Source organism: Lytechinus pictus, chromosome 18 (assembly GCF_037042905.1).
Source record: "Lytechinus pictus isolate F3 Inbred chromosome 18, Lp3.0, whole genome shotgun sequence".
NCBI classification, from domain to species: domain Eukaryota; kingdom Metazoa; phylum Echinodermata; class Echinoidea; order Temnopleuroida; family Toxopneustidae; genus Lytechinus; species Lytechinus pictus.
In genome coordinates this window covers 18,187,197-18,203,083 of record NC_087262.1, presented here as the reverse complement: position 1 = coordinate 18,203,083, position 15,887 = coordinate 18,187,197, and the positions used below count along the sequence as shown (strand labels likewise).

General features: G+C 38.8%; 1 protein-coding gene across 1 annotated transcript in view; it reads left to right on the top strand.

The window, feature by feature from the left end:
- The first annotated feature begins 3,271 nt into the window (after positions 1-3,271).
- LOC129282168 (uncharacterized) overlaps positions 3,272-15,887 on the top strand; it is a 38,203-nt gene continuing 25,587 nt past the window's right edge. Inside the window, exons 1-7 of the mRNA XM_064113027.1 lie at positions 3,272-3,607; positions 4,086-4,246; positions 4,653-4,769; positions 12,741-12,885; positions 13,435-13,721; positions 14,230-14,374; positions 14,817-14,989. Of these exons, the coding sequence (XP_063969097.1) occupies positions 3,304-3,607; positions 4,086-4,246; positions 4,653-4,769; positions 12,741-12,885; positions 13,435-13,721; positions 14,230-14,374; positions 14,817-14,989 (1,332 nt within the window). The 5' untranslated portion in view covers positions 3,272-3,303. The remainder of the gene's footprint in view (positions 3,608-4,085; positions 4,247-4,652; positions 4,770-12,740; positions 12,886-13,434; positions 13,722-14,229; positions 14,375-14,816; positions 14,990-15,887) is intronic.

Here is a 15,887-nt window from a genome sequence, read left to right as displayed (position 1 = left end):
ATGGGAAAAGATTGGAGAGTTTGTAACAATTCCTCTTTCCGTGCGAAGCTTAAAACATTTTATAAAATAGAGAACAGACATTATACCATTATGCCTATCTTGGTCACATCAGATTTGAGTGTAAAAAGTTTATCCACATTAAATTTCGTTAACTCAAGTCGCAAAACAGAATAGAAATGGGTTTCTACAGAAGAAAATAGGCCCTATTCCTTCCCGCGAATGGCGTTGAAGCTTTGATTTTTAGGAATTTATCTGAAACTTTAACCTGTTCTAATTTGGATATTTCTTATATTATATGTAGCTCAATTAAGAAGAAAAACGAGCTCAAAATGTAAAAGGGGTGATGCAAGCTAGAAGAGGGACTTTTCCTTTCCCATGCTCGCGAAGCACGGAAACCTCTGTGATTTATTTTGGAAGAAAAAAAATCGCTCATGTTAAGCGCCTCCTTTTTTATTAAGAAAGTTCAGTGATATTAAAAATTTCAAATCAATGACGCAAAACAAGACAGGAGATGGCTGTGCAGCGATATAGAATAACGTTTAATGTCGTACATACTATTGCAACTAGCATGGCACGAATTTATTTCCTCCCCCTTTGAGCAGACACTTTGCCAAAAATTACTTGCTGAAAAGCGGAAGAAAAAAGCATTTGGGGACTCGGGAGTGACGGTAATGTGTACCCGCTCCGAACAGAAGAGTCAAAATTTTGTATCAATGCAAAAAAAAAAAATACTTTTCATAGTTTTTACACCCATGTATACTTTATAATTTCTGGCGAGAATATACAATTCCCACGGCCGGGAAGGGGAAAACGGAGTAGAAAAAAGGTGTGGGGGAAACAAAAGGGAATGGCAATTTTGATATTTTTCCCGCGCGGAGCGCGGAAGAAAATTTATAGCATGAAGAGAACGTCTCGTTTAGGTTGTTATTCTTTTGACCAAAAAAGAAGGAATAAACAACAAAAGCTATACCTTTCTTCCCTCTTCTCCTTTCGCTTTTTCTTTTTCTCCTTTTCCTCTTCTTTTTTTTTTCTTTTTGGGAGCGTTTTTTTTTTTTGGGGGGGGGGGCGATCGCCCCCCTGGCTACGCGCCTGCTTGAATAACATATAACGCCAATCGATTGAAAATGACGATTTATTTTTATTTTATTTTATTTTATTTATTTATTTTTAGCTAGCATCACCCTGACACCAGGGATCCCATATAACTTCTCCTACGATGGGTCTGCAGAACCGATCTCCAATGTGTACACCGCGACTTGGACCTTTGGCGCGCCTCCTGGAACAAACATCCGTCTAAAATTTCTGAAACTGGAAATGGAGTAAGTTGTTTAAGTACACGGTTGTCGACCTTGTAATGATAGTGCCCTTGGGCTCCTAGTACCTCATTAAAAAAAACCAGAACACCGCATAATACCACAGTCTCTTCATCTAGACACGAAATGATTATATCCAAAAGGGATTAATCCTCTTTTATCAATTATGAGATGGCTAAAAGTAGATCTAACCCCTTTAGGAAATAAACTAACATGGACCTATCCACTTTTAGAAATTAAGTACATTTTCTTGGCCCTTTTTTAAATGATTTTTCATGGGAATTTCAACTTTTCCTTTGCTTTTTCTTGTAGAGATTAGATTTTCTTGTATAGATTGTGGACAAATAACTTAAATTTAATGAAAAATGGACCTAACACCTTTTCGAAACAAGCTTCTCAAATACACACCTAACCTAATCGTATACATATTTTGTTAATTGTGTTAATTCTGTATTAAAAATGACACAGATATAAGTGATTTTTAATTATGACATTTTTTTCCTAATTATCATTTGTTTACAGTGTTAATCTAAATTTTTTCATGATCGCTGATGGTTGGACTTACCTACGATACGAGCAGTACAGGTATGCCGTCTCTTCAGGAACGTGCCAAAGTGATACTTCCGGGCCACTCCCTCTAGATGACGTCATCATCAATCTATCACGAGTTTTCATTGGTTTCTATGGATACAACAAAGGCGAGGACAACATTATTGAGGTGGAGCTTAGTGTGGTGGAGAAAGATGGTAGGTATATTATTTTTTTATGTGTCATTGTTGGATATCCCATCTGATTTTATTTAAATCAGTCGGTAATTCATGAATGAGAATATTCATATTTCTATTATCTCTTTATTTATCCATTGCAACAATGACAGATAAAAGAATAATGGGGCAAACAAAAACCTGCTTTGGTCATTTGATATTTTTTACCCAATGACACTTAACAAAAATAATACTATGTTTGTATCCCCCTTCAGATCAAGACTACCCTACTGGCGACCTTTTACCAGGAGATGTCATACCGGTTTCACCACATAATGAAACGATATTGAAATCACCAAATCACCCAGGAGAATATCCCCATTCTAGTATCATGACATGGATCTTTCGCGTTCCTCCACTATACCATTTCAATGTTAACTTCAAAGACTTTCAAATTGCTGAGGGTCTGGATAAGTTAAGCATCGGAAATGGAACCGCTCCCTTTTCGAGTGTATACGAAGTGTTTTCCGGCGGCGAATCGAAAATTGACGAACAATTGACGGCGCTTGATGATCTTCAAATCACCAAACAGTACATGTGGATTAAATTAGAAAGCTTCCAACTTGCAAAAAATGGGAGATTTGTATTTAATATCACCGCCGAGATTGGTGAGTGGACAATGATAACTAGAGCATTGTTATTTGAATGGTCATCCTTTCCCACGAAATGTCCCACGATTCGAAGATCAATAATAGTCGTTTTCTTTCTCTTCCTTTGCTCGATATTCCAATAGGGCTGTTTAATATCTTTAGAATCCTATTCATTTTAAACAAATACATACGAATGGTCTCATTTGATTCTTTAAAATTGTACTATTAGGTATCATGATATCGAAATTCAGATAGATTGGTTATTGACTACCCGAAGTGTAAATGTCTGCACCATATCACCATAACGCCATTTTTTGTGATGACATCTGTGACTATTGCGACTACCTTACCTAATTAGACCATCGTCATTACTACATGCATTCATGAGCCTAGTGTATTCATTAATTCTATCAGTGGTTATTTTTCATAAATACAGATACTACAAGGTCAACTATTTCTCTACTATCGTTTTAAAGTTACCTTTATCAGTATCTTTACTATTGAGAATCGGTAATATGATAATGTAATTGAGTTTTCAAGTGGAATTCGATCTCAAGATGTTCGTTTAAAATCTCCACCCCTTCCCCTCCTACTTTAGATAAAATTGTCCTGGCCAGTGATGGGTCTAAGCTGCTTATGTCGCCGTATTACCCTCTCCATTATGAGAACGAGGCATACGTTGAATGGAAAGTAGGGGTGCCATCGGGATATGGTGTAATGGTGCATTTCATTGAGTTTCATCTCATAGATGATGGAGACACTCTTACCGTAGAGGGCGCTCTCCCGGGTGCTGAGGACAGTATCCCAGCGATTTTCACAGGAGTTGACATGCCGTCTGACTTCGTCCTTTGGTCTACTGAAGCTCGAATACGCTTCGAAACGAATTCGGAAGGCGTCGGTGCGGGTTTCAAAATCAAAGTTCAGCCTATGTTTGGAGAAGGTATGTTAATGAATCTCAACAGGAATCATCAATTATCAGTGGATTATCAAAAAATACATTTGCTACAATTCTACCGCCCCATCACACTATCAAACAAAAATGGATAATATTTAGTTTCTTAAAGACTTACCTCCATTGAGGTGTTCTTAAACAACGAGTAACCGATGAAAAGTATATTTATAAATATATATATATATATTATATATATATATATATATATATATATATATATATATAATTGTGATGAGCAAGGACCTAAACATTGCGTGGGTGCTTCAGTGAGTAATATATTGGCGAAGAAGCTCAAATATATATATATATATATATATATATATATATATATATATATATATATTAATGTTATTAATATTTACATAACGAATTGGAAAAGGTGACTGAACGTGTCAACCTTGTAGATTATTGAAATATATCACATTATCAAACAAGGTCGGTTTTTTCCACTCTACACTTGATATAGGTCATTGCCTTAGCCCATTAGGGTTAGAAGGGGGTTGGATTCCCGATGATAGTCTGTATTCTTCTACCCTGATTGACCAACACCACGCCGCAACTCACGCCAGGCTTAATGGCCCCTCAGCATGGGTTCCAGAACCGAACGATCCAGCACCAGAGCTCACGGTAATACCATTCATGGGTGGATCTAGGATTTTATTTGGATGAATAGGGACACAAAATATCCTCATACCCCCCCCCCCCCCAAAAAAAAAAAAAAAAAACCTCCTGACATTCCCCGAAATAGGTTCTCATTTTTAAAAAGTGGGTTAGTCATCTTTCAGAAAAAGAATTCACGAGTGACATTATTTTCGGACAACGGGAAGGGGGCTCGTTCCCATGAAAAATAAACTTGAAATAATTTGTCTCCATTTTTTTAGTTCAGTAATTATTGGATCTCTTTCAACATATTTCGTATTTTCAAAAGAGTAGCAACATTAGTCGTTTTTATTTTATTTTTTTTTGCTGTGTGGGTCTAGTGTAGGACTAAAATACTGTAACACATTGCAGTTACGATTCGTCTCTTCTACAGGTTCGACTCAAGACAATGTCTTATGTAACCGGTGTGGTCGTTCAAAGTGGTCCTGACAGCATCGGCAACTGGGTAGACTCTTTCACATTTGAATTTCCTCCCAGTGATGAAAATAAGGTTTGTTGAAAAAATTCATATTAACTTATCTGTTTCAATATTTAAAAGAATCATGTTAACATGGTTAACGCGATAGCTCAGTCGGTAGAGCGGGGGTCTCGTGTTCCGATGACCAGGATTCAGTTCCCAATTGGTGCGCTAGTGCTCTTTGGTAAGGCATTTAAATCCGCATTACTTAAGCCATCGGTCCTTTGGTTGCTTGCTTAAAAACATTCATGCTTTCTTAGCAATCATGTAATAAAATATTTTCCATTTTCAATACCAAAGAATCATTAATTACATAAATTTAGATAGGACACGCGGGGACGTTTTCCTTTATAATTTGTTTGTTTGAATAAGACGAGAATCGAGAGCAACGAGACTGAAACATGACAGTTTGAGAAATCATGCATAGAAAAAACGAACGTGTGACCAAAAAAAAAAAAACGCCTTTACAATGATTAGAAACCTGTGACGATCATGCGAGCTTTCTTTCTACCGATTTGCCCTTTAAAGCACTTTCCCCACAAAGTCGGAACAAGTGTTTGAGTTCATATATAGAAGCAAAATTATTTTTGAATGTGATATTATGCATATTTTTCTTGACCATGGCAGGGGAAAGGACTTTGGAGGACGACCCTATATAGTGGCTATTGTTTAAACTTCATATTTGCCCTCTCTTTTTCCGAGCGCCGCACATAGTCCAACAAATATATGATCAAGTGACAACCATGATACATCTTTAAATGTAGGCGCGGATCCAAGATTTCGTGGGGAGGGGGGCCCAAATTTGACCTGATTTTTGGCGCCCATGTGTACTTTTCGAAAAATGGCGCCCCTTCGATCCCTCCCGGCCAGGCTAACTTAAATGTAACTTAAAAGCCTTAAATGTATTTTGAATTATCTTATTACATAATCACATTTTTTTAAAAGGCAATTAAAGACCACTTTTTTAATGTGTTCTTGAAAAAAAATCCATGAATATATAATGTAATATCAATGGGAGCGCGAAGTGCGAGCGATTTTTGGGGGTCCCAATTTGGGTTAACTTTTCACCAGAGTAGGCCCTACTAGAATATTGTGTGAACGGGAGCTGTAGTTTCGTTACTAGTTGTTTAGAATAGCCTTCAATAATATCAATGATAACCTCTTGGGAATAATGCAATCTCGAAGCAATCGACTCAATCTCCTCATCAGTGGTGAAGCTGTGATTTATTCAGCAGGGTTGCACGGGGGGGGGGGGGGCTTGTTGAACTTTTGTAGAGGGCACCAAGATTTAAAAAAAAAAAATGGGGGGGGGTAGAAGTTAAAGAAATTCCGAAATTTTATTCTTAAAAACACATTGAGGAATCTCACAAGGCCTAAATAAATAATGATAACGCGAAGCGCGATATATTTGACATAATATTTGGAAAATAACATTATATTTCACCATAATCCCTTTCCTTTTCTCTCTTTTTTTTCTTGGTCATGATTTTTATTTATTTTTATTTATTTATTTTTTTTTTTTGGGGGGGGGGGGGCAAAACGCCCATGTCCTAACAGTCATTTCCTAGCTTTACTTTATAAACAACATTAATGTGCAATAATCTCATAAGCCCTATGCGAGATAAAAAAATAATTAAATTTCATGTATTTTGACCTGAAAATTGAACATTCTGGGCAATGTTTGTGAACCTGAACAAGATGCATATGTAATTAGATAATTACTACGAGCGCGAAGCGCGAGCAGAAATGTTTAATGTGCGTTCTGGCCTGGTCGAAAAGGGACCTGTTAAGGACGTTTTGAATTAAGACGATGCATATTTCAACGATTAAATAATGTGAGCGCGAAGCGCGAGCTGAACATTTTTGATATTCCAACCTACAAAATTAGATTTCAAATCCCCAACGGGACACTCGATTCATGTTTTGTCACTCATGAAAAATGATGGGTAGTTTTTTGTATCTTCCTACATTAATAATGCGAGCAGAAAATGTTTGATATTCTGATCTGAAACTTGATAATTTTAGCACGTTTTTAATAAGATCAAGATGCGTATCTCAATAAACATGCGTGCACGTGTTTTAGAGTTAGACAGAATCTGGGCATTCTGAATACATATAATTTTTCATCATAAAAATCAAAATGCGAGCGCGGATCGCGAGCTGGAAATAATATTTGAAATTCCGATATGAAATGGGTCAATTTAAGCAATATTTAAAGCACTGTGTATATAGGGGAATTGTGAAGTGGATGTGGAAAGCACTTAATAAATGATGCGAGCGAAGCGCGAGCTGATATTTTATTATTATTTTAAACTAGGATCGAGACATTTTAGGCCTAAGGACATTTTGTCATTATATACAAATGATGCCTATCTTCCATTCCTCTTCCTAAAACTTGTCGATATATTTTTCTGAAAAAGGGACAATTTAGTTATGAATTCATAAAAAATTTTATTTCATATTTATTAATCTAATAAGCCTAATGAGTGCGTGAAATTTGTTGACAGTGCATGAGGCCTGAAAAACTGGATATTTTATATTTTTATGTAATCATGAACAGCATTCATGGGTTGATACATTTATAGCAAATAACGCGAGCGCAAATCGCGATCCGAAATTTTTAAATGATGGGAATTCAAGTAGTTTGTTATAGAATATATAGGTACAGTGGCGTACCGTGCTCAGTTGCCAGGTATGCTGACCTAATAGAGAAATTTTAAGGACATGTAATGCCATTAAACGGATAAGTATCTCACTGATTAAATAATGCGAGCGCGAAGCGTGAGCTGAAAATTTTTGATATTCAGACCTAAAAGGAACATTATAAGCAAATTTTTTTGTAATCGTGATACGTACCTGTCTCGCTAAACAAACAATGCGAGCGCGAAGCGCGAGCTGAAATTTTTGTATATATTGACCCCAAACAGGGACATTTTAAGGACTATATTTTAGGTATCCATTAAGAGTATAAATATCTCAGCATAGTCATCTAATGATAGTGGCATCCTTTGCTGATTTTGTTAGAATTACATAACATATGAAGCACTTTTTGTAGTCATTGTAATCATGATTATCATACTCATCTCACTAATCAAATACTGCGAGCGCGAGCTGGAAATTTATGAAATTCAGACCTGAAGAGGGGCATTCTAAGGCTTGTTTGTAGGAATTCACTAAGTCCTTACGTATTTCACTAACCAAATGATGCGAAGCGCAAGCTAAAATTTTTGATATTCAGATCAGAAAAATTGACATTTTAAGGACTGATTTTAGGAATTCATGAAGAGCAGACATCTCACCAATCAACTAATGCGAACGTTAGCACGGACAGGAAATGTTTTATATTAAGACCTTAAAATTGGGCAATCACTTTAAAGGGGAATGAAACCTTTGGAATAAGTAGGCTTGTGTCGAAACATAAAAATCAAAGAATAAGAACAAAGAAAGTTTGAGAAAAATCGGATTAATAATAAGAAAGTTATGAGCATTTGAATATTGCAATCACTAGTGCTATGGAAATCCTCCAATTGGCAATGCGACAAGGATGTGTGATGTCACAAGTGAACAACTTTCCCTTTGATGGACTATAAAATACCCTCAAAATATCTTTTTCTGTTTTTTCTTGTAGTGATACAAACTTTTAACCATGATGTATTCTTTAAAAATCTGTATTACATGCCCTCCTATAGAAAGAATACATGATCTACTGATAGATGTGATAAAAGCGGCAATTTAAGTGAACTATATACTAAAGAAATGGGGAGAGTTGTTCACAAGTGACATCACACATCTTTGTCGCATTGCTAATCTGAGGATCTCCATAGCATTAGTGATCACAATATTCAAATGCTCATAACTTTCTCATTATTTGTCTGATTTTTCAGATTTTTCTGTTTTCACACAAGCTATCTTGTTCCAAAGTTTTCATTCTCCTTTAAGTAGTCATGAAAAAGAAGCAAATGTCATTACATAAAACAATAATAACTCGAATTGCGAGGAAATATATTTGGTGTATATTGATTCGAAAACGTGAGGTTTTAGTACAACAGGATTATACATCTCGTTAAACAGTCTATGCGAGCACCAGGAACAATGAAGACATAGGCCCTGAGCAAACTGTTTCATAAAGTCATGAAAAAAAATGCTTCTTATTTAACATGATTATGATATAATATAACATTATAATAAACAATAATTTCTTCTTTCCCCATTACGTTTCTTTTCTCCTTTCTCCCTCTTTTTCTCCTTTTCCCCGGTTTTTTTTTTTTTTTTTTTTTTTTTTTTTTTTTTTTTTTGGGGGGGGGGGGGGGCAGCCGATTGGGGGGGGGGCACGTGCCCACCATGCCCCCTGGTAGTTACGCCACTGTATAGCTATACAGAACTCACCAATCAAAATGCGAGCGCACAGCGCTAGCTCATAGGCCTTCATTTTTGACAATCGAGACACCTGAACAAGAATATTTTGAGAATCTTATATGAAATACACAAAGATAATAGGTAGGCCTAAAACATTTCAAAGTTTCGCTTAATTTCACAAACCAGTTATATTCACACCCTTGTCGGTATGCAAATGAGGAGACTGATGACATCACTTACTCACTACTTCATTTTGTATTTTAGTATATGAAATATTCAATTTTTCTCCGTTGTCGTGTGAAACAACGATTAATTCCTCCCTGAAGTTCCTGAACATGAGCAATTAGCATTGTTTAATACTAAATGGTTCAATCAAGTTGGTCCATATTGTAAAATCTGTAAAAAATGAAATATTGTATAATTCTAACAATAAAAAACAAAGGAATTAGTCAGGGACATCATCGACTGTCTCATTTGCATGTCACTGAGTTGTGCATATCACTGTTTTTTGAAAAATAAGCAATTTTTTTGTTAATGTCATAATTTTTTTTTTACATCCGATTTTGATGAAATTTTCAGCATAATGCTTGTTTGATTTTTCTTTATTTATTTAAATCAACATTTTTTGGGGGGATGGACTTGTCCTTTAAGAAATGAATGCGAGCGCGAAGCGCTAGCTGAAAACTTTTGTAATGATGAAATGAAAAGGACATTTTCAGTTGTTGGATTAGAATATAAAATATTTTCAGCTTGTGCTTCTCGTTCGCATAAAAAAAACTGTGAGGTCGGGATGCGTATATAACTAAACAGTGATGCGAGCGCGAAGCGCGAGCTCAATTTTTTTATATACTGACTTAAGAAGGACTCTTTTAAGGTATTATTCCTATTCTAAAAGTTTTTCCTTTTTCTCTTCGTCTTTTTTTTCTTTTTCTTTCCTTTTTTTTGCGCCACCATGGGGGGGGGGGGGCAAAAACTTTGCCCCCCTGGATCGGCCTATGTATATTGACTTGAAAAACACTAACATTTTAAGGACTTATGTACATGTGATCGATGGAGAGGATACACACCTGGCGTAGCGCCAGCTGAATTTGATATTAACCCCTTTTCTGACCCTGAACAGGATACCTATCTCGCCAAACAAACTTCTAACTCGAGCACATTGATTTTTGTCTATTATCGTAAAAACGGGATATTTTAAATCAGCCGCATTAATGTAACCTTTTTGGGCAGGAAATAAATTTCACTATAAACAGGCAATACGAGCAATGTTGCGCCCCCCGTCGAACATGAATTTGCATGGAGCCCCCTAAGTTCAAGGTCAATTTGGCGCCCTCGGTTGAACATGAATTTGGCGCCATGTGAAATATCACTTTGCCCTCCCCCTTCTGAAACATGTATTTGTCGCCTTATGGTCAAACATCAAATTAGCGCTCCCCTAGTTCGAACATCAATTTGGCGCCCCTCCCAGTTCAAACATCAATTTGGCGCCCCCATCTAGTTCGAAAATTAATTCGCCCCCTCCCCCTTGTTCAAACATCAATTCGGTGCCCCAAAGTTCGAACGTCATTTTGGCGCCGCCTAGTTCTAACATCAATTTGGCGCCCCCTCGTTCGAACATCAATTTTTGGCGCCCCTAGTTCGAACATTCAATCGGCGCCCCCGATGTCGAACATAAATTTTGCGCCCCTACGTCGAACATCTATTTGGCATCCCTAGGTCGAACATCAATTTGGCGCCCCCAGTTGGAACATCAAATTGGTGCCCCTAGTTCGAATATCAATTTGGCGCCCCCTAGTTCAAACACCAATGTGGTGCCCCTAGTTCGAACATCAATTCGGCGCCCCCCTAGTTCGAGTATCAATGCGGCGCCCCTACATGTAGGTCGATCATCAATTCGCCCCCCCCCCGTTCGAACATCAATTCGACCCCCAGTTCGAACATTTTGGCATCCCTTCGAACTCAATTTGGCTTCCCTAGTTCGAATATCATTTCGCCCCCCCCCCCAGCTCGAGTATCAGTTTGGCGCCCCCCTAGCTCGAACATCGATTCGCCCCCCCCCCCCTAGTTCGAGTATCAATTTGGCGCCCCCAGTTCGAACATCATTTTAACATCCCTTCGAACATCATTTTGGCGCCCTCCTAGATCGAATATCAATTCGGCGCCCCTACATGTAGGTCCAACATCAATTTGGCGCCCCCTAGTTCCAACAACAATTCTGAGCCCCCCTAGTTCGAGTATCAATTTGGCGCCCCCCTAGTTCGAACATCGATTCGGCCCCCTCCCCCCCCCCTAGTTCGAGTATCAATCTGGTGCCCCTAGTTCGAACACCATTTCGGCGCCCTCCTAGTTCGAATATCAATTCGGCGCCCCTACATGTAGGTCCAACATCAATTTGGCGCCCCTAGTTCGAATATCATTTCGGCCCCCCTAGCTCGAGTATAAATTTGGCGCCCCCTAGTTCCAACATCACTAATTTGGCGCCCCCTAGTTCCAACATCTATTTGGCATCCCTAGGTCGAACATCAATTTGGCGCCCCCAGTTGGAACATCAAATTGGTGCCCCTAGTTCGAATATCAATTTGGCGCCCCCTAGTTCAAACACCAATGTGGTGCCCCTAGTTCGAACATCAATTCGGCGCCCCCCTAGTTCGAGTATCAATTCGGCGCCCCTACATGTAGGTCGATCATCAATTCGCCCCCCCCCCCGTTCGAACATCAATTCGACCCCCAGTTCGAACATTTTGGCATCCCTTCGAACTCGATTTGGCTTCCCTAGTTCGAATATCATTTCGCCCCCCAGCTCGAGTATCAATTTGGCGCCCCCCTAGTTCGAATATCTATTCGGCGCTCCCTAGTTTGAGTATCAGTTTGGCGCCCCCCTAGCTCGAACATCGATTCGCCCCCCCCCCCTAGTTCGAGTATCAATTTGGCGCCCCCAGTTCGAACATCATTTTAACATCCCTTCGAACATCATTTTGGCGCCCTCCTAGATCGAATATCAATTCGGCGCCCCTACATGTAGGTCCAACATCAATTTGGCGCCCCATAGTTCGAGTATCAATTTGGCGCCCCCTAGTTCCAACAACAATTCTGAGCCCCCCTAGTTCGAGTATCAATTTGGCGCCCCCCTAGTTCGAACATCGATTCGGCCCCCCCCCCCTAGTTCGAGTATCAATCTGGCGCCCCCAGTTCGAACACCATTTCGGCGCCCTCCTAGTTCGAATATCAATTCGGCGCCCCTACATGTAGGTCCAACATCAATTTGGCGCCCCCTAGTTCCAACATCAATTTGGCGCCTCTACGTCGAACATCAATTCGCCCCCCCCCTCCCCCCGTTCGAACATCAATTCGGCCCCCAGTTCGAACATCATTTCGGCGCCCTTTTAGTTCGAACATCTTTTCCTTTCCCCCTCTTCCTCCCCCCCCCCCTCTTCCTCTTTTTTATCTTTCTTTCCCCTCTTCTCCTTTTTTTTCTTTTCTTTCCCCTCTTCTTTTTTTTCCCTATGGATCCGCGCCTGGGGCCGCCCGAAAACGGTGCATTCAATAGTTCATTCAAAATTGTCCGTTTCAAATTTTACAGACTTTATAACAGCAAGAAAGGTATTCAAATATATTTTATTTTCTTGAACTTGATCACTTGATACGTAGGTCATAGAAGGGAAGTGGGAATCGAAGAAAGTTTACCGGCTCCTGTTTGTCAAATATTACCAGACTAAAGTCATAAGGGTTAAACCTAGGACTAGGTCGGCATCGATCTTTTCTCTGCGTCTTGAAATCCTCGGTTGCCGTACTGGTAAGTATCGTACATTTCAAGATTTTCTCCCCCGTTTTATCTTAACTTTCAATAAATCCAGATTTCCAATAGACACTCTTTCTACCCATTTTCATTTATCAACATTTCTTACCTTTCTGTCCTTTCCTCAGGGCATTTTCATCACACCTCTCCTATTCCTCGTTTTCCATGATAATATCCAACTTCAAACATAATATCTTTAATTTTATGATTGCTAATTGTTTTTATTATCATATAATTATTATATTAGGCCTATCATATATTTACAACTGTATGATACGTAAAGCCCCCCCCCCCCCACAGAAAAATATATGGACAAAACTATTCTGCACAACAAGTAGAACTTGCACTACATGTACTCTAAAAGACCAAGGTCAAATATACCGTAAGTAATTCCTGTTTATCACTGACCCTATGAAGGGCTTTATAGGGTAGAGATTAAGTTGCCATAAAATGAGGTAAAGGAAAAGTTTGTATAGTTGATTTCGTGTTTAACTGTTGAAATAATAACGATGAGTTTTTCTAACTCATCGAATGATTACTTTGTAGATTGTTTTTTCGATCTGGGCCTCTCATCCGGTTATTTGCCCGATCACAATATCAAGATTTACCGTGGAGGAGACATTGCCTCGGAAGCCTCGGACACTGTTCGGATGCTTCCCGCTCATATGTTCCCACTGGACGGGCTATCATCGGGTGGACCTGATGACAGTCTCGCTGTCCGCATCGATTTCGATACCACGACCCTTGTCAAGGCTATCATTGTCCAGAGATGTGGAGACACGAATCTCAAGAAATTTCGTTTCCAATACGACAATCATTCTGAGATGGAGTTCGTAAGTTCCGATACTACACTTCTCTATTTAAGACTCGAAGATATATGTAATATAGACTCTCTTGAGTCATCCTTTAGGGGGAGGTCAGGTGTCCGATGCTCGTGAATGAGACATCGAATTTTCTTGGACGACATGATGTAAGGACAAAATGTCATTTTTTTATGATTTACGTGAAGAATATGAGTGTTTATATGAATGAATGATTAAATGGCCTTTCTAATACTTTATTCAGGATAATCCGTACACTATTGCAATCTGATCCCATTTTCGTAATTATTATAATTATTGCGATTATTTTGGGAAGAGGGTTGGGGAGACATGTGGAGGAAGGTCCGTATACATGTATATGTCAAAATAATGTCGTCCAATTGTAGGGTATATCCTTTCAAAGCGTGACCATTGGACACAAAGATTTAATTCTAAACACCTGACAAGTTAATCTTTGCATATATTCATACATGGATCCCATTTTATACATACCTGCATTGGTCTTGTTGATTTTGGCCAGGACATTTCTGAGTGTGATCAAAGACTATGTAAGGTGGTGATCAAGGAGCCGCTAGCTGCAACGTCAGTGACCATCGGTAACTTAGAATGGAGTCCTTCGCTGCCACACTTTATGCGTTTTGAAATTCTGGGCTGCATCAAAGTAGGTAAGGATCAACGCCAAGGAGCGATCAAGGGAACATTCCGTGAAATATATTAGTAAAGCATTTTCACTGACTTCTGTTATAAACAACTGAAATAATTGCATCTGATTGGCATAGAGCAAATTATTCGATGGAAGTCACTGAGTGTTTGTTTTATGATATACTCCCCAGAAATCGACCTGAGTAGATATGAATATGACTTGATCACATATGATAATAAAATGAATATTAATGATCACAAACCTCACAATAATATGAAATACGTGCATATATTAAGGTCCTGTTATAGACTATCTTGGTTTCCTTCTTCTTTGATGGGATGCAGAGTGAATTGGCTGGATTGAATTTACAAAGTGTCTCCATCGAAATGATGGTGTTCAATTTAATGACGTCACAGATAACACATTCAATTAGTGGCCATGTTGATATTCCTGTCTCTTCACAGATTGCATACAACCTTATTGCACGGATGATTGCGACTTGACGATGCTTAGATCTGAAAATGCCCTGGAGATTGCCAAGTCACACACTGCTTTGATGCCGGCTAGGTCAATCTGCGAGCTTGATATCCCAGAAAAGGACGATATGTTCATCACTTTTATATTACTTGGGTTTAATGTAAGGGCCAATTGTATAGTGTGGTATGCAGGGGCGGATCCATAATTTTCCAAAAGGGGGGCACATTTTCCGGACGAAAATTTGACAAGCAAAACAATTGCATATTTACATGAAAAATTTTGATTATGACTCTCAAATGCGGGGGGGGGGGGGGGGAGGAGCCGGATGTGCCCCACCCCCTCCCCTGGATCTGCCAGTGGTGGTATGTATTATTGTAACGTATCTTTTTGTATGGAAAGTAATACAAAGAGCGGTATTATTAAGTAGGTCTATGGTATATACTTAAATCATTTGAAATCATTTTGAGCAAGAAGAAAAGACCTACTTGACGAAGAGAGGGTGATATCGGTAGGAGAGACCTACTGGTCATAGTAATTCAGTTCGCTTTTCGCCTCCTAGGCACAGGTGACGCCAAAGAAATACAAAAATAATATTCTGAAGAGACATTTTCCGCCACAGTTTTTCAGCAGATTGCACACAAACCTTATGTTGAAGAATTGCGGAGTTTCCCAAGTTGGGAATGCGAAACTAGCCATATTATTCTTTGTTGGTCGTTGAAATTTTATGCTTATTCATCTCACTATGAGAAACAATTAAGTAATGATGCTCATTAGCCACCTTGGTCGAGAACTGAAAATAGGTGAGCTCCTTGACCCATACAGCACAATCTTTCCATGGAAATGGCTCATTTTCAGGTTTCCAAATGTCACCTTTCGTTAGTACATGTATATCAATGGAGGTTATGATTATTAAAATCATTCAAAGATGCAGACTCTCCCGGGAATGTAAGCATTTGAACGTCTCGCAGAAATATGAATCTTCTTAAGAATGAATGTTTAAAATCATTAACTATCAATTAATAACAATCACATAAAGTTTTTTTCCGGGTTTTGTCCTC